This window comes from Carcharhinus amblyrhynchos, chromosome 3 (assembly GCF_965287045.1).
Source record: "Carcharhinus amblyrhynchos chromosome 3, sCarAmb.v2.hapA, whole genome shotgun sequence".
In the NCBI taxonomy this organism is placed as follows: Eukaryota; Metazoa; Chordata; class Chondrichthyes; order Carcharhiniformes; family Carcharhinidae; genus Carcharhinus; species Carcharhinus amblyrhynchos.
This window is the reverse complement of record NC_137326.1, coordinates 78,880,727-78,906,034: the sequence shown is the minus strand read 5'-3', so window position 1 is coordinate 78,906,034 and position 25,308 is coordinate 78,880,727. Positions and strand designations below refer to the sequence as shown.

Here is a 25,308-nt window from a genome sequence, read left to right as displayed (position 1 = left end):
ACACAACTGAATCTCAAATTGGAAGCACAACTGGGAACATATTGTTCATCTCTAGACTCCTGTATTTATGTGACTATGGAATAACCTGTGCCATGTTGCAACTGTTCCTCTACTCTTTTATTCCAAATTAAAAAGTAGACAGATAATCTGGTGTCATGTTTGATAACATTATGCTCCTCTGCTACATACAGTTTATGAGTTATGCAAAGCAACATTTACAAAGAAACATTCATAATTCAATTTTAACATCTCATAATACAGCCAGGGAAATTACTTACTCACAGCTCGAGTGGATTTTTACTTGTGGATGCCAGATTCCCTGGCAAATTGGGAATGCAGGGAAATGCATTATAATAGGTGTTTTGGCCATGCTAAATTCTCCCTCAGCGTACCTGAACAGGTGCCGGAGTGAGGCGACGAGGGGTTTCTCACAGTAATTTCATTGTAGTGTTAATGCAAGTCCACTTGTGATTAATAAATAAATTTTAATCTTTTATTTTGCTGAGTAACTCATTGAGATCCTGACAATAGCTTTCAAAAGTCATCCTCTCAGGAAATAACATTTCAGTTACAGTTTGTGAGCCATTTATGACATGACACATGACAAATGTATTATGTTTGGGAGGGGATTTTTTGATCAATGGTTCCCACAGCTCGCACCGTCCCCACACGCAAGGGGTTTCCCTTGTGTTGACAGAGACTAGTTGACAGAGACTGATTCCTGCTATTAGTCAACAATTCCATTAGGAAAACCATTCATTCATCCAGAAAAACCATGGTGTGTAGCATCCAGTTTGTTTTTTTATAAGTGATTCCAAGGCTTTTGCCTTTGTTTGCTTTTTTTGGGAAATTTATTTCATATCTCAGCCACTCTTTATGTAGCTAATATCCAGATACCGACCCCAAAAGTTTCCTCCTGAAGCTTAACTTGTATCTGTATACCCCTTTATCTGTATACCCAAACCTTTATTGTCAAAAGCACTGCAGATTTCAAAAATAATATCAATAAAGTTAATATTGTGCTCACTTGAAGCTGCCATCTGCTTTCCCATCATCCATAAGGAGTCTTCTCTTCAGGATAAAGTGTTTCCATTATGGTTGTTGCTAATGTAGTTACATTTTTATTTCCTTTCCCGAGTTTGTCTCCCCTTTAAAGACAGTGAGCCTGAAATTCCAGAGCCTGGGAGGCTCAACAGCAATGGCTGCGCTGAGAAACTGAACCCAATTCCTTTAGGACTCCCTAAATATAACAATCTCTCGCTTCCTTTAATCAGATTTTTTTAATCAGTAAGGAAATCAAGGGTTATGGGAATTAGGTGGGAAAGTAAAATTGAAGCTTATCACGTCAGATCAGTCATGATTGCATTGAATGGAAGCATAGACTCGATTGGTCAAATGGCCTATTTTCGCTCCAATTTCCGATGGTGTTATGGTTCAAGAAGCTCACTAAAAACTACCACTTTATCCAAGTGCTTGGTCGCTGTCCTAATATCTGCTCCTTTGACTTGATGTCTGATTATATTTCAAAATGTTCTTAACTACTTTTAAATTGCTTTGTTATTCCTGGTTGTTTTTGTATGTTTGTGTGTTACATGGATACTCTTTTAATGGCCTTTGGGTGTGAACAGGAACAAGGAACCAGTCTGATTCTATCTCTCGCCATCTAAATCAGGGGCTCTGAAGCCAAAAGCAGTGACAATATCACCCAACTGAGAATAGTTTCAATGTTCCAATAGATAGAAAACTCCTCAGTCAGTTGTCCCTTGCCCCTGAAGCCATTACAAGTCTGCACGCTCCAACTAACAATCTTTGATTAACCATTAACTTGGTTTGGAAAAATAATTGCAAACGATCACGAGCAAAATTAGTCATGACTTCAGATGAGAAATGAACCAATATTATGAGGTGAGTGAATCTTTGTCACTTTCTAGCTCGAAACATTGTCAGCATTCACTCAAGATCCATAAGGAATCAGATGAGTCTATTTGCATTGAGCGAAAAACATATCTGCTGGTCAAGAATTGTGAATTGGAAAAATGAGAGCAAATATTTTGTTCCAGTAAAATGTTCGTGGAACATTTTAAATGTGGCCTTTTAAATGTGTCACAAAAATTTCACCACCAATACATAACGAATAATTCAAAAATGCCAACACAGCCAAAATTGTGATCATTTTCAAAAGAAATTTGTCATAGCTTAAATTGAAAACATCATTCCCCTCCCCTGATCAAAAGGCATGTAATTTATTTGTTCACATTAAAACAATACAAAATAAACTTGGAGTACATACCAGGAGTTGCTATCCATCGTTTATACCCTATACAGTCGAGTCCTGTCGGTGTGCTCTGGGACAATGTAAGAAATCTCAGGGGAATGTCTTTGAAGGTAGCAGAGAGAGGTGATAGAAAGGAATATCGCCTTCTGACCTAGGGAAAGCATGAAGTGTCCAGAATAAGTGTATTATCTAAATAGCCAATGCACTTGTACAGATGTGCACCATTTTTCTGTCCATCAGTCATGTCTGACTCTTTAGCAGACAAAGAACAAACATACATTTTGCCCATCCAAACATGCTAGGGATGTGTGAATAACAGAACAATTAAATCCATTTATCAAAGCAATGCAAGCTTAATATTGTAACAAAGACTTTTTTTTAAAATGTAGCAAAGTTTACAATGCAACACTGCTGAATGAAAGACTACTTTGGAGGATTTTACATAACATTTGTTTAGCTATTCTGCACGATTTAAAACAGGACAACACTCCTAGGTGGGTGGAATTCAATTTGCCTTTACACTGTGCACTCCTGTTCAGTATCAAACATCATTTGTAACTAGAAATATTTTGAGGACCTGTGTCCCAAACAAAGAGAGGCAGTTAGAGTGAAAGTCAGGAAATGGAACAAAACCTGAAGAAAAAAGGCAGAGAGAGAGTGTCAACAGTTAAAGGAAACCAAATGAGGAGCAAACTTGATATTTTAGCATCATGTAAACACAGAAGGAACACACTAAATTTCTTTGGCTTGCACCATCATTGAAAATTGAGTTAGGAACTGGGGACATTAAGAGGATCTGCTCCTTATGCTCTATGGGTAATGTCGTTTGGTAAAACTGAGATGACATAAGATTCTAAAATGGAGGTACAAATCAGGATTCCTCCAGCTGGTACATTTAGTGACAATGTAAATATCTTTGTGAAAATTTCCCGTCTGATATTTAAAATCAGACTTTAAACTCGTTCTGAAAGAACATACTCATATTTTCAATAGGAAATACAAACAGGACGAAATTTCCACCAACAGAAATTCATTCTCCCATGATGAGTTATACCTCCATGTATCCTGTACTAAAATGATACCAACACAGTGTTCACAGTTGCTAATGGAAAAAACAGCAATGAAGATCTCAAGCCTGGGTTTCATTGGATGTCAACAACAGGAGAACCTCCCTCATTTGCTCCAAGTCAAACAATTAATCATTGAATTGGCTAATTTAAATGGAATCCTTTTGAGAGCTGTGCATTATTTGCACATCCTCTTCATGTCGCTTCCTCTTATTTATCTCCAATCTTCTATCCTACTTTTGAAATCCAATGAAACTCCGAATAGCCTTGGAAAGATGATGCTATGCCAAGGTGACCCAGCCAATCAGAACTGCAGGGTCACCCAAGAAATGAAGATAATATAGAACACTAATGATTGAAAAGACAGTTTGTGAAGCACCCAAGACACACAGCTACAAGAAGAAGGCTGAAGAGCCATGAGAGGCAGCAGCTCGCAACACTTCAGAGGGCTTGTTGCGTTATCTTACTTCATTGCAAACCTCAGAGTTGGTCCTGCCATGCCCCGCTCTGCTGTTCTCAAGCTCTTCAACCAACTTTCTCCGTCTGGTCCTTGCTTCTTCCAACAATAATTCATCCGAGCTGCAACGTTTGTAAGGCGGTAAAGATATCTCTTCTGTTTCATCTTCACTGTCTAGTTTACATTTCCCTTCAGGTTCAGTGCGATCAAATAACCAGGCCACTTGCCCAAGGTCTGAGAACGGTCGCTGGCGTAGATGATTCTGGTGGTGGTTTCGCAGGACAGTTGACACAGTGGAGTTCCTCTCCTGTGTCGTCTGGGTTGGATGCTTACTTACTTCCTGTGTGGCAGTGCCAGGTAGAGAAATGTTTCAGATTCAAACAATAAAGGAATGAAAACGAACACGTGTGACATTTTGATGAAACATGCATTAACTGATGGAATAATAAAATTCCATTTAGTCGATTGGTAATACAGATCTTGAGGCTTGCTGAAAAAAAGTGACACGTCAAAGCTTTTCATCCTACATTCACCAGGACGCCACAACAATACCAGTAAAAGGAAAGAGGCAACAATTTATATTACATTCTCTCACTATACAGCATTCTCTTCTCATACAGTACAAGTTATTTTCTCTTTATACTGGTATTGTTACACTGGGTCCTGATGAGTGCAAGACAAAAAGCTTCAACAATACTAATGTTTTATATATCATAGAGCAGTATTAGTGCTATCCAGTATAGCAGACTTGTTACCCATCTTCGTAACGTGTTCTCAGGCAATTAAAACAATCCAATGGCATTGGGGGCAGATGTTTCTGGTTTGTAAGATAGTTGGGATAATCTCTCCTATTCCTTCTGCTTCCTTCCCCATCTCTCCCCCAATACATGGCAAACTGATTGAAATATATGCTCCAGGGCATTTTCATCTCAGGGATGATGGTTCAGCAGTATATTAAAACATAGTGTTTTGGGATGTGGGAAGCATTTTATGAGTGAAACCATAGTTCTCAAACTAACATTTTATTTATATATATTAAATATATAATATTCTATAATACTTTATAAATCTTGAACTTTACAAGGTGGTTACATTTTAAAATGTTTCTTTTCATTTAAGATTAGAGTCTCCTGAACAAGCGTGGTGATCATACCAAACTACCTTGAAACAGAGTCAAGTGATCTGTAAGCAAACCTATTGAAGATCACTTGACAAATTTCACACCTTGGCACAACAGAGGGACAACTGGTCTTCTGGGCACGGAAACACGGAACAGAGGGAGGAAGAGAGAAATTCTGTTGTATAAAGCAGAGGAAAAGAGTGTTTTGCGTTAGCCACCAAGCAAGATGCTGATGAGAACTGGTTTTCTCTTCAAAGAGATGGGATTTGTGGATATTTAAGGACCAAGGAGTCACTGGAGTGTGTTTTACCGCTGGAAATCAGTTTGCGATACTCGGAAAACTGACTGGAATGACTTGCAAATGAAGCTAGAAGATTTACCCTGGCATGGCAGGAAGAAGGGAGCCAGCTGGAAGGGGTTTGAAAGTTAATTCTCAACACTAAGTATCTGCTGGAGGCATGGTTTTCTATGGTAAAAACGTGTCAAAGTATTTTGGTTATATTAGTTAATTAATGAGGAAATACCTTTTCTTTAGTTTGGTATATTAGTTGCTTGTTAAGAAATGTTTCTCTATGTTGTTTTTAGTTTGTTTGCTATGGTAGATGTTTTAAATCATGAGATTTTGTCCTGTGATTTCTTACAATCAACTTCGTAAACGTTATTAGTCTCTATGAGGTTGTAAGAAACAGTTCTGATTTCAGACAAGTTTAGTTCAGCTATAGGGTAGGAAGTGGAATATGATAGTATGCAAATTGTAGTGGCAAGCATCCTCCTTGGGAGGGCAAGACTTTATAGAAGTTAATACAAGCAAGTACTGCAGACACAGGAAACTTGATATAACAGGCAATGCTTGAAAAATCCTGCAAGTCTGGCAGCATCTGTGGAGAGAGGAACAGAGTAATGTTTCAAGTTCGGATGACTCTTCTGAACTAAAAAGGAGAAATGAGATGGATTTTATACTGTTTGGTGGGGGGTGGTGGTGAGGGCTTGCAGGAAAAGTAAATGAAAAAGAAAAGTAAGGGCTTGCAGGAGAAGTAAAAGAAAAAGAGGGGGTGAAGCAGGTGAAGCAAAGAAGAAGGTGAGAGATAGGTGGAAGTTCAAGAGAGATTGACAAAGGGAATGTTAATGGTAGAGATAAAAACCAAAAAAGGAGCTGAAAATGGCATAAAGGTAAGATGACAAAATGTGTTAATAGCAGAAAAAGTGTCGGTGCACTATGAAGCAAAACTTAAGGTCAAGTGACATATGGCCCTGTGCAGGAGTGATGGATGGCAGGGGCAAAAAAATGGATTTAAAAAGGGGTCAAGAAGAAGAGTGTTTATGATCTGAAATTGTCGATCTCAATGTTGAGTCTAGAAGTGCCTCATCGGATGGTGAGGTGCTGTTCCTCCTGTTTATGTCAGGCTTCAATGGAACACTGCAGAAGGCCAAGGATGGATATGTAGGGATGACAGCAAGATGGTGAATTGAAATATCAAGCAATATTAAGGTCAGGGTCATGCTTGTGGACTGAGTGTAGGTCTTTCCCAAAGTGGTCAACCAAACATAAACTGACTGATTGCCTGGGCTGAAATGGATGTGATTGATGGTGCTCTATTATGCTGATTTTGGGTTGAAGAGAGGGATTTTTAGGTCGGATCGACCTCAGCTACATTGTTTATTGTGGATTGGTGGAGATGGGTGAATTTTACTTCACGTACATGGTGTGGTCAATCAGAAGCAGCACTGACTCTGATTGGAGACAACGAAAACCATGAGGGGCAGTTGTGGAAGCCAATTTGTTTCTGCACCTCCCGGTCATGTTACTTTGGTGTGGTTTGCAAGGGAACCAAGTTTAACCAATTTACTAGCGTTCTTTGAGGAAGTAACATGTGCTGTGGATAAAGCGGAATCAGCGGATATACTGTATTTAGATTTTCAGAAGGTATTTAATAAGGTGCCACTTTGAAGGTTATTGCAGAAAATAAAAGTTCGTGGTGTAGGGCATTACATTGGCATGGATAGAAGGAAGAATGATTAGTTAGCAGGAAACAGAATAGGCATAAAATGGGTCTGGTTGGCAAAATGTAACAAGTAATCTGCCACACAGCTGAGGCTGGGGCCTCAACTTTTACAATTTATATAAATGATTTGGGTGAAGAGATGGAAGGTATGGTTGCTAAATTTGCTGATAATACAAAGATAGGTCAGAAAGTTTGTTGTGAAGAAAACATATGGAGGCTATAAAGAGACACAGACAGGTTAAATGAGTGGGCAAAGGCCTGGAAAATGAAATACAATGTGGGAAAATATGGCAGGAAGAATAACAAAAAAAGCTCATTATCTAAATGGTGAGATATTGCAGAGCTCTGAGGTGCAAAGGGATTTGGATATCCTAGTGTATGAATTGCACACGGTTAGAATGCGTTAACAAGGGGTGAAAGGTTATTGGGAGTAGATACTTTATTGAATGGCGGAGCAAGCTCAAGGGGCCAAGTGGCGTACTCCTGCTCCTAATTCTTATGCATGTTCGTACATATATGCAGGCACAACAAGTAATTAGGAAAGCTAATAGAATGTTGATGTTTGTTGCAACGGTAATTGAATACAAAAGTAGGGAGATTATGCTTCAGTCATACAGGACATCAAAATGCTGTATGCAGTATCCGTCTCCTTATTTAAGAAAGAATGTTACTGTGTTGGCCACAATTCAGAGAAAGTTTACTGAACTAATACCTGGAAAAGCCAAGTTGTATTATGGGGAAAGATTAGACAGGCTAGGCTCACATCCATTGGTGGTTAGGAGAAAAAGAGGCAACTTAATTGAAATGTATAAGATCCCGAGGGGTCTTGACTAGATAGATGTGGAGAGGATGCTTCTTCTTGTGGAAGAATCTAGAACTATGGGCCACTGTTTAAAAATAAGTGGTTGCTCATTTAAGATAGAGATGAGGAGCTTCTGAGGGTCACGAGCCTTTGGAATGCTCTCCCTCAGAAGGCAATGAAAGTGGAATCTTTGAACATTTTAAAGGCAGAGATAGATTTGTGATAAACAAGGCGGTGAAAGGTTATCAGGATAGGCAGGAACATGAGGTTGAGGTTACAATCAGATCAGCCATAATCTTATTGAATGGTGGAGCAGTCTTGAAGGGCCGAGTGGCCTACTCCTGCTCCTAATTTGTATGTTTGTGTGTTTATAGTGCCTCATCAGTAGCCCTTATGACCTAAAGACATGGAATTATTTATTTTGTACTAAACAGAATTGAAGACTGGTATATTGAGAAATGTTTGCTCCTTGGCTAAGGTACTGGGCAGGGGGGGGGTATTGCAAAAAAAAGGAACATAGTAGACCAGACTGTCCATCATGCCTGCCTTGCCATTCAATATGAGCAGGGCTGAGATTCTACACTTTTGCTTCCAATTCTTAAAGCTGGTGTCAAGGAACTCAGTTCTGGCAGCAACTGAGGATGATATGTTGGCTCCAAAGTCTAAAAAGGGCATTGCTGATTTGACAGCAAGGTAGTTATGACATATACATGTTGTATGGTTCATTTATATAATCGCTGGGACTGGAGAAGTAGCATTTTATACACACTAACTACCCTGCAACTCCCTAGTCAGCAAGTGAGTAAAAGGACGACTTTCTCAGACTTAGCCCATTAGTTATCACAATATTTAACATCGCCCTGTGAGAGTTCCAGTCCTTTTAAATAGATGGCTCTAATTAACAGTCATTATGGTGGTTACTGGAAGAGGACAAACTGCACACTCCAACTCTGTTATGTACAGTGTCCCCCTGTAGTCATGCTTATGTAAAAGCAAAAGTCTCCCTTCAAAAAAATCAATAACCAGGTTGGCCCAAGTTGTTGATGGAGGTTCAGGAATAGGCTTTGTGTAATAGCCACCACTGGCCAGTAGATGGTAGATTCACCATTTCAGAACAAAACATCATCCACATTTGTTTTTAATACTGTATATCCTTGCACTTTGCAATAAATGTTTTAAAAAGGCAGCTAATTGTTATGACATGTTGGGTAACTCAGCAGTTTGGGTGTTGGTGATCACCTGCCTCAAGATAACTGGAGGTTCAGCAAAATAAGCTCCACATATTTTGGTTGCTATTGGCTAATTCCTAATGGCTAGCATCAATCCAGATCAAACAGAAATGTGATTGTGAAGTTGTCCCCATTCAAGTTTTCTCAGTGATTACAATTAAATTTGAGTTAAATTTATTTTGCTCTTCTCTGTAAAAGAATTCTTGCAATTTCCAGGAGCAGAATCACACAAACTTATGTGAGCTCAACATGTTCTTCACAAGGTTTATTCTCTCTCTCAATTTATTCTAAAAGTTTATATTAATAAATCCACATTATTGCTTTGTAGTGATGCACCTTTTTTAATATGGTGTTTTGTCAATCATTCACGAGCTTGCAGTTAATAAGAATATACATAGAGGAACAGCAATCATTACAGTGGCCAGAAAGCTGACCTTAAATCTGCAGCTTTATACAATACCTCCCGAACTACTCACCTCATCTTTGGGAATATCAATGGCTGAGGAAGTTGTATTTAAACTTGTCTGTGACTGACTACTAATGCCACTGTCTTCTTTCTGACATTCATAATTCAGTGATTGCACTGATTGAAGAAGATTTCCTCTCGGTTTCATTGCTGTTGGCCTTTCAGGTCCTTCTAACACTCCATCCATTGTCCTGCTGGAGTCAAGGGAAGTCCAGGATGATGTACTAGCCCGATTGCTGCAGCGGAAGCTTCTGCGAAAACTTGACCTTGGACTTTGTGGTTTAGGACTCATTGGCCTCGCAGGGAAAGTGGCATCAAAGCACTCTGAGATCACACCAGGTCTATTCCATGTTGGGCTTAACTGACTCAATAAAGCATTTGGGATGGATTGATTGGGTGTGGTTTTGAAACCATCTTCAGTTTCTAGGCAACTGTCAAATGCCAATTTAAGTTGTAACCCATTTGGTGATGTCCTTCTAACCCTCTGCCCCACCAGCTTCATGGAGTCATCTTGCTCAAGAGAGCTATCGGAAAGCTGGTCTTTACTCGGTGTCTGAGGAGAGGAGGGTGATGATGAAAAAGGGGTATTTTCTATCTGCTCCATGGAGATCCTTCTTGCATATTCACTGTGCACCTGAGACTGTGATCTTACAGCTTGACTTTCTTCACCAGGTGTACTTGAAGTGCTCAATGGACTCGATGCCTTGGGGGATTCAGATTCACTCAGCTTCATAAATTTTCTCCAAGACAAATGCCTCGATTTCCCCTCATCACCATCATTTTTCTTATGAGATTTAGAATTTTGGTCTTTGTCGCCAGATTTTGTTTCAAAAAACACCGAAAGTGACTTATTGGCAAAAACCCGTTTCATTCTAAGATTAAGGCTGTCGGCACTTTTGCTTTTTTTGCACCTGTTTTCTGTCGCAGAAGGTATTTTGATGTTTTGCTCCTCAGCATTACTCTCATCACCTTCCATGGAGTCTGTGCTCCTGCTATGGAAATGTCGGCCATTTTCTGCCACTCTCTGAACCTCTTCCATGTATTCTGCCTCCTGTAGTCTCTCGGTGCCAAATGCATTTTTCACACTTTCACCCACTAGGCTACTCCTTTCAAAAACCTCATCATCATCATCCGACCCATCTAAAGTAGAACATTCACTCTTGCTGTTACTCCTGAAATGATAAGACAGGTGAGGTTTATAACTGGGGCCATGCATTTTGTACACTGGAACACCATTTGTATTGTCCTTTGTTTGCGTTTTACTCTCATCTCCATCTCGGGCCAGTTGACCTCGATTTCCACCCTTGCTTTCAGTTTGACGCTCTTGTATTGAGGCTTTGCCTTTTCTGAATGATGCCATTTTGGTGAAAACTGAAAATTTGGAGTTTTTGAAAGATGCGCTGAAAGAGTTCAGTGAGGATAAAGACCCAAATCGGTCGTCTCCTTTAGTGTTGGTCTGTTTCTGCAGAGCTTTGTGAAGACTGCTATTGCTTCCAAATGGGCAAATATTTTCATCTATTTCCTCACTGGTTGTACTGTTACCATCAGTATCATAAACAATTTGAGCAATATCATTGGATTCGGCATCTAGTTTTATTGTCCCTTGGCTTCCACTTCCACTTCTGTATGGATGTTCATCCAGGTTGTCATCATAATTTAACCTATCATTACTCTCACCATGCAAAGTACCTGCCTCTGCTGGAAGGGCCATGTGCTGTTGATCTAGATGTGTGTTTGAAATTCCAGTGTCTTCTAACTCTGCCTCTAAAGGAAGGTCACTTGTCGTTGATCCTACATCACTAATACAGAAGTGATTATTTTCCGTACCATTTTTAGGTGCTGTATTATAATCCCTTGATGCCTCAATCAGAAAGAATGTTGGCACTAATTCAACATCAATTGTAGATTCTTTTCTATTTGTTTCTGTTCTGCTCAATTGTTGAGAAGTGCTATCACAGGATTCTGATAATGTTTCAATGGAAATGTCTCTTTGCTCAGAATCTGAAACAAGACAGGCCCCGCCTGTTTCTACATTAGTTTGAGAAGGGAGCTCACTTGTTTCTCCTTCTTCTTTACAAGCATTCCTTAAGTTTTGTTCTGTAGTTTCTTTGAATGGAGAACACAATTTATTTGTTTCTGAACTTGTTCCAGTGTAATGTTTAAAAGATTGTTTAATCAGCCCAAGCGGACAATCGTTTTCCTGTCCGAAGAGCTTAATAGAGTTTTCCCGCTTGGCACTTGAGTCCTCGGGAGAGATTTCACTTACTTCTACTGTTGTATCAACTAGCAGCTCAGTTATTGGCTCAGAAATGCAGCTCTCAACAACACCATCTGAACTTGTGTCAAGACAACTCCTTGTGTTAGCTGAAGTTGTGTTTGCTTCACTGTGTTTTCTACGATCTAGTTCATGTAGCTGTACTGCTAAACTTCCGGCCTCTAGTGCAATGTGTGATGAGCTGTTATGTAGGCCTGATGCTTCAATATTCATCTGACTTGGCTCAAAATCTCTGTCAAGAAATTTCTCATGTTCTCCGGTTTCTGTTAATGGTAAGGATGTGATTTCCTCTTGCTTATCCTTAACAAAACCTTCATGTGCTTGATTCTTTGGAAAACTCTGACTGATCTTTATCTCTCCCTCCTGAAAATCTGCTGTATGTTTTTCTGCAGAATTTATGTCTTGTGTCCTTGCAAGTATTTGCTCACTTGTTCCTGATCCTATCTGAAGAGAAACTCCCACTGTTCCTTCAAAACTGGTTTCAATAGGAAAATTGGCCGATTCCAGTTCCGCTCCAGCGATGTTGTTTTGTATGCTTTCAACAACGTCAGAATCACGTGAAATTTCCTCAGTCTCTGACCTCTCTGTGAGTGTTTCACAAGTTATTTCAACACAATCTAGTTCTGTTTCAAATGAATTATGAGGAGCCTCGGTGTTTCCTTCACCAAGATAGTCACTTATGCCTCCATTTACTTCTGCAGAAATTTCACTCAGGTCTTGATCTACTTCATGGCAAATCACAGTGGCGGTTGTCTCAATCTCAGTTATTTCACTAAAGTCTGTGTATCCGGTTGATTCCTGGGAAGCTCTAGTTAGCTCTACCTGGCTATCAACAATGAATCCAGATTGATCAGAGTTTTCTTCAAGAGTTCTCAATTCCACTTCAGAGTTTCCTACATTGATCTCATGTTGGGTAGAAACTACAAAGGGCTCTAGGTTGGCTTCTGATGCAGGAGCACTTTTTTCTATCCTTGGGGCATCCCCTTCTAATTGGGAAGAATTCTCTTCCTCTGAACTTATCAGAGCAGGAATATTATCTATTCCAGACCTTGTGTTAGGATAGCTCTCTAGGGGGTCTGGTTCTGTTTCAGTTTCAACAGGAGTTTCAGTTAGATCCTGGTCTGTACCCAGGGGAAACCAGGCTGGCTCTGGATCTGAGAAAGTCCCAGTATGTCCCTCATTTATCTCAGGACCAACTGCATTGGGAAGCGACTTGGTTTCAAACGGAATCTCACCTTGAGGCTGCTCTGTGTCCAGTGAAGTCCAAATTGGCTCCAATTTAAGTCCAACAAAAATCTCACTTGTTTCAGTGGAATCTGTTTTTAATTCAGGGGAAAATTGACTTTGATCTTGATTTGCATTCAGCAAAGCCCAAACTGACTCCGATACAATTTCAGCCCTTGTCCCGACAAAATCCCTACTGGCATGTGTTTTAAGTTCCACGTGAATTTCACTTGTATCTTGATTTGTATCCGAAGAAAGACAGATTGGCTTAGATTCAAATCCACCATAAATCTCACTTGTCTTAGGTGTGGTCCTACTGGAATCTGCTTCCCTTCCAATGGGAATTTCACTTTGATCCTGATAGGTGCCTAGAGGAGAAGAGCCGGTTGATTTTGTTCCAGCAGAAACCTCCGGTTTTTCAGGATCAAGTTCAGTGGGAGTTGATTGCACTTCAGAGAAAATTTCTTTTGGAATCTGGCTAGCATCCAGAGAATTCCAGGAACATTCTAACTCTGCTATAATTCTATTTGAAATTTCACTCGTCTCAGTAAAAGTCTTAATGGATTCTAAAGCATCTTCAATAGAAATTTCATTTGGATCATGGTTGGCATCCAGAGAAGGACAGATTGGCTCTGATGTGAGGTTAGTAGAAATCTTAGTTAGTGGAGGACAAGGCTCAATTGGATTTGACACTCCTTCGAGAGGAATTTCACTTTGACACTGGTTCACTTCCTGAGAACTCCAGGTTGACTTTGATTCTGTTACACTTGCAGGAGGAATCTCATTTGTCCCAGGACAAGTTGCAGTGGAACCTCGATTTATTTCTGAAGGAATTTCACGAAAAACTTGGTCTCTGTTCAAGGAAGTCCAGTCTGACTCTGTCAGGGTGATTTCACTTGGGTCTGGTTTAATTCCATCAGACGTGTGATGTATCCCAGGACAAATTGCGGCACACTCCGATTGTTTATCTAGGGAAATCCTCTTTGGCTCTTCTGCTTCTGACGAAAGAACACTTGGCTCTATGTCAATGTCCAAAGGAATCTTACTTAGCAATGCTTTTGTTTCAGGCAAAATCTCAAACCGTTCTTCTGTGTGCAGAGAGTTCTCCTTTGAGCTCCATGTCAAGTCAGGACAACTGCTGCTTGCACGTGCTTCAAGAAGAGTAGTAGACAGAGTTTCTGACCAAGATGTAATTATACCGTGGCCTGTTTCGGCTTCAAAAGGACTACTGCATTTTTCAGAATCTAATTCATAAGGAAGTTCATTTGTCCTTGATTTTGTCAGAAAAAATAATTCACTTGTCTCTGATTCTGTCTCAGAGGAAATGTCACTAGCTTCAGAAGATGCGTTGTGTGCAGGTTGACTAGTTCTCGTAGAATGAACGCTTTGCTCAGAGGGTGTGCTGAGACAGCTGCTAAAGTTCACTTTGGATGTCTCTGCTAGAATGCCACTTATCTCTGGTTCCAGCCCTAGTGCAGTTTCATTTCCCTCTTGTGCCCTACAGGATGTGCCACGTGGCTTAGAATCACGACAAAAAACAGTGGTTTGAGTCCTTATCTGTGTTGTACATAGCTGTGGTATTATATCTGAGGAGCTCCTGTTGACCTGTGGTTCAGTAGATGCATGAGTTAGCCTTCCTAAGTTATCAGATTCAATGTCATTTGCCTCTATCCTTACTTCAGGATGAGGGGCGAGATGTGAAGAAGTCCAAGTACGGTCTAATTTTGTTTCACTTGTTGCTGGTGCCTCTTCTACAGTGGTTTTACTGGACTCATGCTGTACATCAGGAGAAACTTGGCTTGGTCCTGGAGGATCTTCCTCTGAACCTTCTTCCTCTTCGGATTCACAGTGATCAGTTAGACCCTCAATGGACTCAGACACCTGCTGGAAGAGAGAAAAGGGATATTCTTATACAAGTTTTGGAATAATAGAATGATCCAACATTTTTAACCTGGCAAAAATTATTTCATTTTGTCTCCTTAGTCTACTTCTCAAGCATAGCTTGTGTAATTATGCAGGGCACCTAAGTGGGCAGTACCAGTGCTGTCTACACTGTGATGTACATACTGAGCTGGGGTTTACCCGCCCTTAAAAAGCACCGCAAAGAAGGAAAAAGATATGGGGGAAATTCTCCTAGACAGGAGACTCTAGCGAAGGCCATGTAGCAGGCTTACTGCTGGGCGCCATGGCCTCCACGCATCTCTGGCCGCTGGATTTGCAGCATCACCAGATCCATACCAGAAATCAGTGCAGAGCTGAATATATTAGTTAAATTAGGATTTCCATTTTATGAGTGGGCCGAGAACTGAAATCTCCAGGCCCACTAGACCCTTACATCCCCACTGCCAGTGGGGGCAGCGCCTAATGGGGAAGAGGGTCTCTGGGGTGATCGGTGGGTGTTTGAGGGGGGGTCCTGCTGCCACTCTGCACTCAGGCTTGGTGATAGAGAGAGGGAGGCCAGTAATCAGTGCTGGACATCGGGGTGGGAGTATGTGCTGGCCTGCCAGGAGGGTTGGACCCTCGGGTGGTGAGGAGATTGAGACTACCTGGAGGAAGACTGAGGCAGCCTGTAGGGTTTGAGGCTGGCCTGGACAAGTCCAAGAGCCAATGATTGGGTGATTGGCGGGTTTCACATGACCAGCAATGTGGGGTCACAGGGTTGGCCAGCAAATCAGGAGGCCAGCAGTGTGGAGCTATTGCACAAGGGCCATTCTTGGTGCTGACAGATTGGCAATGTGGTTGATTCTTAACTGCCCTTTGAAATGACCAAACAAACCACTCAGCTGTATTAAACTGCTACAAAGTCTCCCTTCATAACAGCATTATGGGTGTGCCACCACGGGGACTGCTGTGGTTCAAGAAGGAGGCATAACATCACCTTCTCGAGGACAATTAGTGATGGTCAATAAATACCGGTCTTTCCACCTCTCCATTGGCGGGATTCTCCCAAAAAAATTCCAAATGCCAAATTTACGTGGCCCACTCAGTGCTATGCTGCCGGCCTCCCCAGTGAGAATAGGTCCCGTCCCCTGATTATTAATGAGATTCACTCTGCAGTGCACAGAGTGTGGGGGATTCATTTTGAAAATCCTGCTGAAGAAAACAATAGGATTTACCCCAGTTTTTACACAAATTCAGTACTTAGAATTTTTTGCTCGGTCAATCAACCACATTACTGTGGATCTGGTGTCACATGTACACCAGACCATATAATGACGGCAGATTTACTTCCCAATGCTGGGAACCAGCATAGGCCAGCAAGATGGGACATATGTAAATTAGAAAACAAGCAGTCAAAATTTGGATTTTTTTTCATTTTCAAATCCATTAAATACTTTGATTTCAGAAAAGAGTGGTAGGAGTTCTATTAACCAGTTAATGAACATTTGTTAGATGAAGCAAATCATGTTGTTTTTGTCACTGGGGTTCATCTGAGCTAATGGGTTGGAGTCATTGTTCTTGCCAGCCTTTAATTGCTTCACTTACTTTCTCCTGCTGAGAAGTGGGTAAGAATTTCCTTGAAGCCTTTGCGAGAATGGGAGCCACTCCGAAAGATTAATCCCCATAGTTTTGGGGTGGATTTGAGGGAGAGATTTTCTGTGTAATTCTCTCAATGAATGGAAACAACTAATTGTATAATCAGTAACTTAGACTCATTAAAATGAGGATATGAGTGCTATAAGCTCAGACACTGGCCTGGGTTTTCACCAAGGCAGGCTGGCTTGAGAGCTCTTAAAATGGTGAGCAGAAGCCAATTCTAGGATGCCAGTTCCCATTCCCATTTCTGGCAATTTTTGCTGGTGTGGGATTAGGGTATTTGCAGCCAGCCATCTGTCCAATCTGCCTTTTATTGGTTAGGTCTCCAGACGGCCTTTGTTTGAATATCTGGCTGAACTCCAAAAACAGCTCAAATGTCAGAAAGCAATGTTTAACCTGCTGCAGAGGTGAGGGAAAGCTTTATTTGATTGACATCTCTATTAACTTGCTGCTGTTGAAAGAGTTTTTTTTCCACAGCCATGTGTATATTTACACAGATAAAGAGGTCTGGAGTGAGTAGAAGCTTTGATACCATGAATGGTTGTGCTTGACGGACACTTTTAAGAAGTCATAAGCTGAGGATTTGTTTTCAAAAAATGTTTCTATAGCCTCCGTTAATTGTGTCAATCTCAGGGTTATTTCAAAGACTTGCCTCACTTGCGATGCACATGGATACACAGTGGGCATGAAGAATGCGAGGGAGAAAGGGGATGCAAGGAAGGAATATATCAACAAGGCATGGGAAATATTAGGGTGTACAGTGGAATATGGAGGCACGGAAATGCTTTAGGAGGCAAGAGGCAGGCGTGCTGATATGGGGAGCATGGGAGTGGTATAGAAGATATCAGGGCAGTATCAGGGTGATTAGGGGTGTGAGGGGACATGGAGGGGCCATAGGGAGCAGGTGAAGTTGGTGGGGAAGTTGAGTGAGGCTGAGGGGTGAGGATTTAAAGGACTGATTTCATTGTTAAAAACTGGGCTGATGTCCCAGAAAATGGAGTTGGGCATTCTAACTTGGTGACACTGTCATCCACCTGCCTCTATTGCCATCTGGGCCCTGCTTCCAGATGCAGAGTGCCCAACTCTATATTTACCTCGACATCCCAGAAAAAAGATTTGATGGGTGGGGGACCTCTTCAAATGGAGGTGGGTTTGTGGAGTCAGGAACTGTCCCAACTCTCGACACTCATCTCAAAGAGCAAAGAAAATTACAGTACAGGAACAGGCCCTTCGGCCCTCCAAGCCTGCACCGACCATGCTGCCCAACTTAATTAAAACCCCTACCCTTCCGGGGACCATATCCCTCTATTCCCATCCTATTCATGTATTTGTCAAGACGCCTCTTAAGAGCCACTACTGTATCCGCTTCCACTACATACCCCAGCAGCAAGTTCCAGGCACCCACCACCTCCGTGTAAAAAAATCTGACTCGTACATCTCCCTCAAACCTTGCCCCTTGCACCTTAAACCTGTGCCTCTTAATAACTGACTCTTCCATCCTGGGAAAAAGCTCCTGACTATCCACTCTGTCCATGCCTCTCATAATCTTATAGACTTCTTTCGGGTTGCCCCTCACCTCTGTCGTTCCACTGAGAACAAACCAAGTTTCTCCAACCTTTCCTCATAGCTAATGCCCTCCATAACAGGCAACATCCTGGTAAATCTTTTCTGTACCCTCTCCAAAGCCTCCACATCCTATATTCCAAATGCAGCCTAACTAAGGTTCTACAAAGCTACAACATGACTTGCCAATTTTTAAACTCACTGCCCCGGCCGATGTAGGCAAGAATGCCATATGCCTTCTTGACTACCTTCTTCACCTGCATTGCCACTTTCAGTGACTTGTGTACCTGTACATCCAGATCTCTTTGCCTATCAATACTCTTAAGGGTTCTGCCATTTACTGTATATTTCCTTTCCTTATTAGATCTTCCAAAATGCATTACTTCACATTTGTCCGGATTAAACTCCACCTGCCATCTCTCTGCCCAAACTTCCAACCAATCTATAACCTGCTGTATCCTCTGACGGTCCTCATTACTATCTGCAAATCCACCAATCTTTGTGTTGTCTGCAAACTTACTAATCAAACCAGTTACATTTTCCTCCAAATCATTTATATATATTACAAATAGCAAAGGTACCAGCACTGATCCCTGAGAAGCGCCATTTGTCACAGTCCTCCATTCAGAAATGCACCCTTCCACTCTTACCCTCTGTTTTGTTTGACTGAGTCAGTTTTGTATCCATCTCGCCAGCTCACCTCTGATCCCATGCAACTTCACCTTCTGCACCAGTCTGCCATGAGGGACCTTGTCAAAGACCTTACTGAACGCCATGTAGACAACATCCACTGCCCTACCCTCATCAATCATCTTCGCCACTTCCTCAAAAAACTCAATCAAGTTAGTGAGACACAACCTCCCCTTCACAAAACCATGTTGCCTCTCACTAGTGTGTCCACTTATTTCCAAGTGGGAATAAATCCTGTCTTGAAGAATCCTCTTCAATAATTTCCCTACCACTGATGTAAGGCTCTCTGGCTGTAATTACCTGGATTATTCTTGCTATCCTTCTTAAACAAAGAAACAACATTGGCTATTCTCCAATCCTCTGGGACCTCCCCTGCAGCCAGTGAGGATACGAAGATTTTTCTCAAGAACCCAGCAATTTCCTACCTTGCCTCTCTCAGTATTCCGGGATATATCCCATCAGGCCCTGGGGACTTGTCTAACTTAATGTTTCTCAATACCTCCTCCTTTTTGATCTCAACATGACTCAAATTATCTACACATCCTTTCCCAGACTCATCATCCACCAAGTTCTTCTCTTTAGTGAATAATGACACAAAGTACTCATTTAATACCTTGCCCATTTCCTCTGGCTCTATGCATAGATTCTCTCTCTAGTCCTTGAATGGGCCAACCCTCTCCCTGGCTACCCTCTTGCTCTTTATATATGTCCTTCACAAAATCTAGTATGTGCTCTGATTTTTTTAAAAAACATCTGTTTTCTAATGGGGTTTTGAATAAACTGCCCTTATATTGCTGCTGAGCATCAAAGCAAGGAGACATTATCCAAGTGAACTGGTTACCAGTGAACCTAATATTTTATACAACATCTGGGCTCAGGATCCCACAGAGACTTCAGGAGTGCTGTCTGAAGGCATTATTATACCACTTACATTAACTCCAAGAAATTGGCTTTACTGCAGCAAATAATTTCAGCTGAATACCATTGTTTATTTGGTGTGTCTTCATACCCTTTTCTCCTCTTGGAGGACGTTGTGAAGCATTTGAAAGATTTTGCAGGCGGATTAACAATCTACTTTGAGCTATGTGAATGGTCCTTCCCAAGTCAGCTCAGACTGCAAATGGGACTTAAATCTGGGCCTTGCTAACTCAGAGACAGGAGCACATTACCAACTGAGTCACCTAGGCTTTCACTGCAATACCTTCTAGGGAGTGATAAACGAATTGACACAGGCTTTCTAGGCAAGGTGTTGTTTGAAACCTGTTTTATTCCTAAACTCGCTTCTGTTCTGCTCTTTCCCTTTGGGCATTATTGTTTATAGAGGTGAATTCCTCATGTGGGTGGTACATGGGTGTGAAATATGTTTTGCCTAATCAAGGAAGTTACCTCATAAGTTAAGCAGCCAATATTTCTGAAAACAGACATTTTTTTAAAGAAGCCACAACAAGAGCTGCTTGGGAACATAAATTCTCAAAAAAGCTTCACATTATTATTTAATTTGAATCGTTTGTGTGTGGCTGATCTCCAATGTTAAATTCTACGCCCTCACCGTCATTAATAATGACTGGTAGGTAGCGACTGGTCTGGGAAAATATATTTCAAATCTATGAACAGTCAATGTAAAAGCAAATAATATTGGTGTGAAACAGAATCATTAGGAAGAGAAAGAGAAAGATTAAAATAAAAGTGGACACAGGGGAAATTGGGGGCCAGAACTGGAGGCTCCACTGGCACTAGTTACCATCGGCAGTGTAACACTTTTCCTGTCTGCAAGTGGGTGAGTTCTGCTGATATATGTCAGAGACCCACTAGTGACAACTGCAAGCACCATCCTTCCCAAGTATGGATGCCTTTTCAGATTTATATCAGAGAGTATGGGGGAATAGGTAGCAAGGTGGAGTTTAGGCAGATGATGTCTCATGATCGTATTGAATGGCAGAGCAGGCTTGAGGCTATATGAGCACCTCCTGCTCCCATGTTCCTATGTTGTCATGTTAATAGTTTGTCACAGAGAATTCTGCCAGTCTTTGGAGTATGACCTGCATACCTATCATTGTATTGGCTCTGAAATTCATATACCACATTACTCATTTTTGTGTGATATGCAAAAAGTCATTTTGCTTAAAGGCAGCATCCAGTCAGTGACAAACACCATATGTGGTGATACTGCATAGTAGTAGCAGGGAACAGCTAGCTCCACCTGTTGTTTCAAAATTTGAGATACTTCATCCTTCCAAGATAATCTGAGATAGACTGAACACTTTTCAGGGCCGAAAGTGTCAGCCTTAGGCCCGTTCACGGGTTTGTGCATTACACACTGCAAAATGCTCTCATCAGGTAGCCATTATCCCACGGGTTGTCTTTGATATGAAGCTTACATGGTGAACAAATGGCTTGGGCCCTATTTACAATATTGCTAATAAGGCCAATCTAAGGCCCCAAAGACTGGTGGATTGTTTAAACAGCACATCACATGCACTATTCACAATGGACAAAATACATGACATAACCAATCAGCCCATTCTTGTAAAACGCAAAATACAATGTCCAACACTGGATGTGGACGACATTCCTAAATCATCCTCAATGTGCTAAAAATTATACCGACAATCAATTTGTCAGTTGGGCTTACAGTGTGGTGTGTTTATGTGCACTGGAAGCTATATATCTTAATACACATGGCCCTATTCATTAAAAACAGAAGGAACATATACACACATTGCTCTGACTTCAGCTAAACAAAATGACAGTCACTTGCCGTTTGTTCCAAAGTGCAATGCATTGACCAGAGTCAAGTCGCCTAGTTTAAATTTCAAATAATGCTTGGTAGTTATCTAACAGTCACTTATGCATTCTCTATGGCAATGCACTACTACCAGAGTCCCCTTGCCAACCAATGAGTATTCTTTTCTCACACACAATGAAGTTATTCCAATTAGTATTCTTGTGATGATCCTGATGAGTGCAGCTGTAAAGATCTGATAATTTCTCTTCAGCAACACTCATTAAATCTTATATTTGAGTTAATATTCATGAACTGTGTTTCAGTCTTGTAGACAGCAATGTTGTATCAAAGGATAAATTCTTTGTTTGTGACTTTCCAGCTAGAACTCTTGTTGGGGGACAATTTTAACCTAACTCGCACCTCAGGAAAGTGACAACATAAGATGCAACTCTGATTTTACATCTTATGTGCTTTTTCTCTCTTCTGAAGTCATTGAAGTGCAATATAGTTGGAGATTTAAAATTATCATTTTATCTGATCCTTGGTGTCTGCGTGCATCGGTCGCTGAAAGTAAGAGTGAAGGTACAACATGCAGGAAAGAAGGTGGTTTTCATAGCAAAAGGCTTTCAATATAGGAATAGGGATGTGTTATTACAATTTTATAGGGCATTGGTGAGGCCACAACTGAAGTATTGTGTGCAGTTTTCATGACCTTATCTGAGGAAGGATGTCTTTGCTATAGAGAGAGAGTGCACAGTTCTCATCTCATGGAGTCATAGAGGTTTACAACATGGGAATAGGCCCTTCAGCCCAACTTATCCATGCCACACCATTTTTGTTAACCACAAAGCTCGTCCCAATTGCCCACATTTGGCCCATATCCCTCTATAGCTATTTTACCCATGTAACTCCCTAAATGCTTTTTAAAAGACACAATTGCACCCGCCTCTATTACTGCCTCTGGCAGTTTGTTCCAGACACTCACCACCCTCTGTGAAAAAAAATTGCCCCTCTGGACTCTTTTGTATCTCTCCCCCTCACCTTAAAACTCTGCCCTCTAGTTTTAGACTTCCTTACCTTTGGGAAAAGATATTGATTATCTAGCTGATCTATGCCCCTGATTATTTTATAGACCTCTATAAGATCATCCCTAAGCCTCCTATGCTCCAGAGAAAAAAAACCCAAGTCTATCTAGCCTCTCCTTATAACTCAAACCATTAAGTCCCGGTGGCATTCTAGAAAATCTTTTCAGCACTCTTTCTAGTTTAATAATATTCTTTCAATTATAGGGTGACCAGAACTGAACTCAGTATTCCAAGTGTGACCTTACCAATGTCTTGTACAACTTCAGCAAGACATCCCAACTCCTGTATTCAATGTTCTGACCAATGAAACCAAACATGCCAAATGCCTTCTTCACCACTGTCCACCTGTGACTCCACTTTCAAGGCGCTATGAACCTGTACCACTAGATTTCTTTGTTCTATAACTCGTCCCAATGCCCTACCATTAACTGAGCAAGTCCTGCCCTTGTTTGATCTACTAACATCCATCACCTTACATTTAGCTAAATTAAACTCCATCTGCCATTCGTCAGCCCACTGGCCCAATTGATCAAGATCCCATTGCAATCCTCGATAACTGTCTTCACTGTCCACAATGCCATTAATCATGGTGTCATCTGCAAACATACTAACCATGCCTCCTAAATTCGTATCCAAATCATTAAATATAAATGATAAGTAACAGTGAACCCAGCACCAATCCCTGAGGCACACCGCTGGTCACAGGCCTCCAGTTTGAAAAACAACTCTACAACCACCCTCTGTGTTCCGTCATCCAGCCAATTTTGTATCCATTGGCTACCTCAACCTGGATCCTATAAGACTTAACCAATGCAACAATCTACCATGCGGTACATTGTCAAAGGCCTCATTATAGATGTGAGGGTCACCAGCCTGTAGTTCCCTGCCCCTTATTTCTGAGGCAGTATTCTGATTCTGGACTCCCAACCAGTGAAAACAACCTACTTGCATCGACCTGGTCATGCCCTGTAAAGATGCTGTAAGTTTCAATGGGATCATCTCACTCTTCAATACACTGCAGGCTCAGTTTCCTCAAACTCTCCTCAAGAGTATTCTGCCCTTCCAGAGGTCAGTCTGGTTGCACTCATTCTATGGCAAAATATATCCTTCCTCAGATAAGGAGACCAAAACTGAAGACTCACCAAGGCTCTATACAATTACAGCAAGACACCTTTACACCTGTACTCAAATCCCCATCTTTAGGTTTCACACCTTGTCCAAGGCCCTGCTCATATTTCAAGTCCCAAACACTGGCGCAAATTTATTTTCTTATATCTAGCAATTAAGGGGGTCATGCACATGAACTGACTTTGACTAACTGGTCAGATATAGCACAAGGTTCAAGCTGTTAGTACATGCTCACACAATACAACTTGGAATGCTGTCTTTTGATTTCTCAGAGCAAAGCTGTGTCACAATCCACAGAACAACATCTCAGTTCAGGATTGGGTAGGTGATTTAATCCATGAGCATGAAAACAAGTGGGGTAGTTTCATTTCTGTTCTTATTCCTTCCATTCAATTTCTCTTTGTTTCTCCATAATTTCATTCTAACAACTGATTTTATTTTCTCTTTTTTGCATTAATTTTCATGCACCTTTGTGTATCTCTGTCTACCTTTCACTTTTTATTCCTTTGTCTTCTTCCCACTCACACTTCTGTCGCTTCATGCTCGGTAAGGTACAACCTTGTACTCATGCTCCCACATACAAAGGAAACTGGAGCTGCCAAGACTGGAAAGTTGGAGGACACCCATTTAATTTCAATGTAAAATAAGCACTTTCACAAGTCTCACATTATTCAGGCTTTGAACAATAGGGCATTTTGTCTCTCAGGAACATTGGTTCCATGTAAATCACTGTGACATTTCACTGCTAACTCATTGCACACCCTCGCTGTTCACTGACTTCATGCTGTATTCATCCAATGAAAAAGGGAGTTGGTTAATAGGTGAACTCCATCAAGACTGTCAAATTAAATGATACACAAACAATACTATTAACTCTGTTGATAGTCAATATTGTCAAATCTGGTGATGAAGGGTAAAGCAAGCATTCATCATAGATTTTTTTCATTCCAGGGGCTATGATGTAAAGAATATGTTTGCAAACATGGTGAAAGAAAAGTTACAGTAAGAAGTCTCACAACACCAGGTTAAAGTTGGAATCACGAGCTTTCGGAGTGCTTCTGCTTCATCAGGTAAGTGGAGAGGTAGGTTTCACAAACATGGCATATATAGACAGAGACACAATTGCAAGATAATGGTTGGAATGCGAGTCTTTTCAGGTAATGAAGTCTTTATAGGTACAGGCAGTGTGAGTGGAGAGAGGGAGAATTACAGGATGATCCTTTGAATGCGAAGGAGAGTGGAAATGGAGAAGTGGAAAAATGAAAGTGAGAAAGAAGGATGATAAAAATGGATGAATGAGATGAAATGAGATTGTAGAGCGTTCCTTGTTCCAGTCCTATTCCAGGCTCCTCTCACAACTCCTTTATTAGTACATTGACAACTATTTTGGCGCCACTTCATGCTCTAGTCTGGACTTGGAAAAATCTATCAATTTTGCTTCCAATTTCCACCCCTCTATAACCTTCATATGGTCCATTTCTGACACTTCTCTTCCTGTCCTTGACCTCTTTGTCTCCATTTCTAGTGATAAACTGTCCACCAGTATCCATTATAAGCCCGCCAACTCCCAAATCTACCTCGACTATAGCTCTTCACACCCCACATCCTGTAAGGACTCCATCCCATTCTCTCAGTTCCTTCGCCTCCACTGCATCTGTTCTG

General features: G+C 41.1%; 1 protein-coding gene across 7 annotated transcripts in view; it reads right to left on the bottom strand.

The window, feature by feature from the left end:
• Window positions 1–25,308, bottom strand: part of LOC145340888 (uncharacterized) — a 402,915-nt gene that overhangs the window by 146,384 nt on the left and 231,223 nt on the right. For 4 of the 7 annotated variants that reach the window (XM_080185427.1, XM_080185430.1, XM_080185426.1 and 1 more), the window contains 3 exons: window positions 9,430–14,802; window positions 3,810–4,139; window positions 2,291–2,426 (listed from right to left, as the gene is read on the bottom strand). In XM_080185427.1, coding sequence (XP_080041553.1) covers window positions 2,291–2,426; window positions 3,810–4,139; window positions 9,430–14,802 — 5,839 coding nt within the window. The remainder of the gene's footprint in view (window positions 1–2,290; window positions 2,427–3,809; window positions 4,140–9,429; window positions 14,803–25,308) is intronic. The other 3 variants (XM_080185429.1, XM_080185432.1, XM_080185433.1) reach the window with 3 other exon arrangements.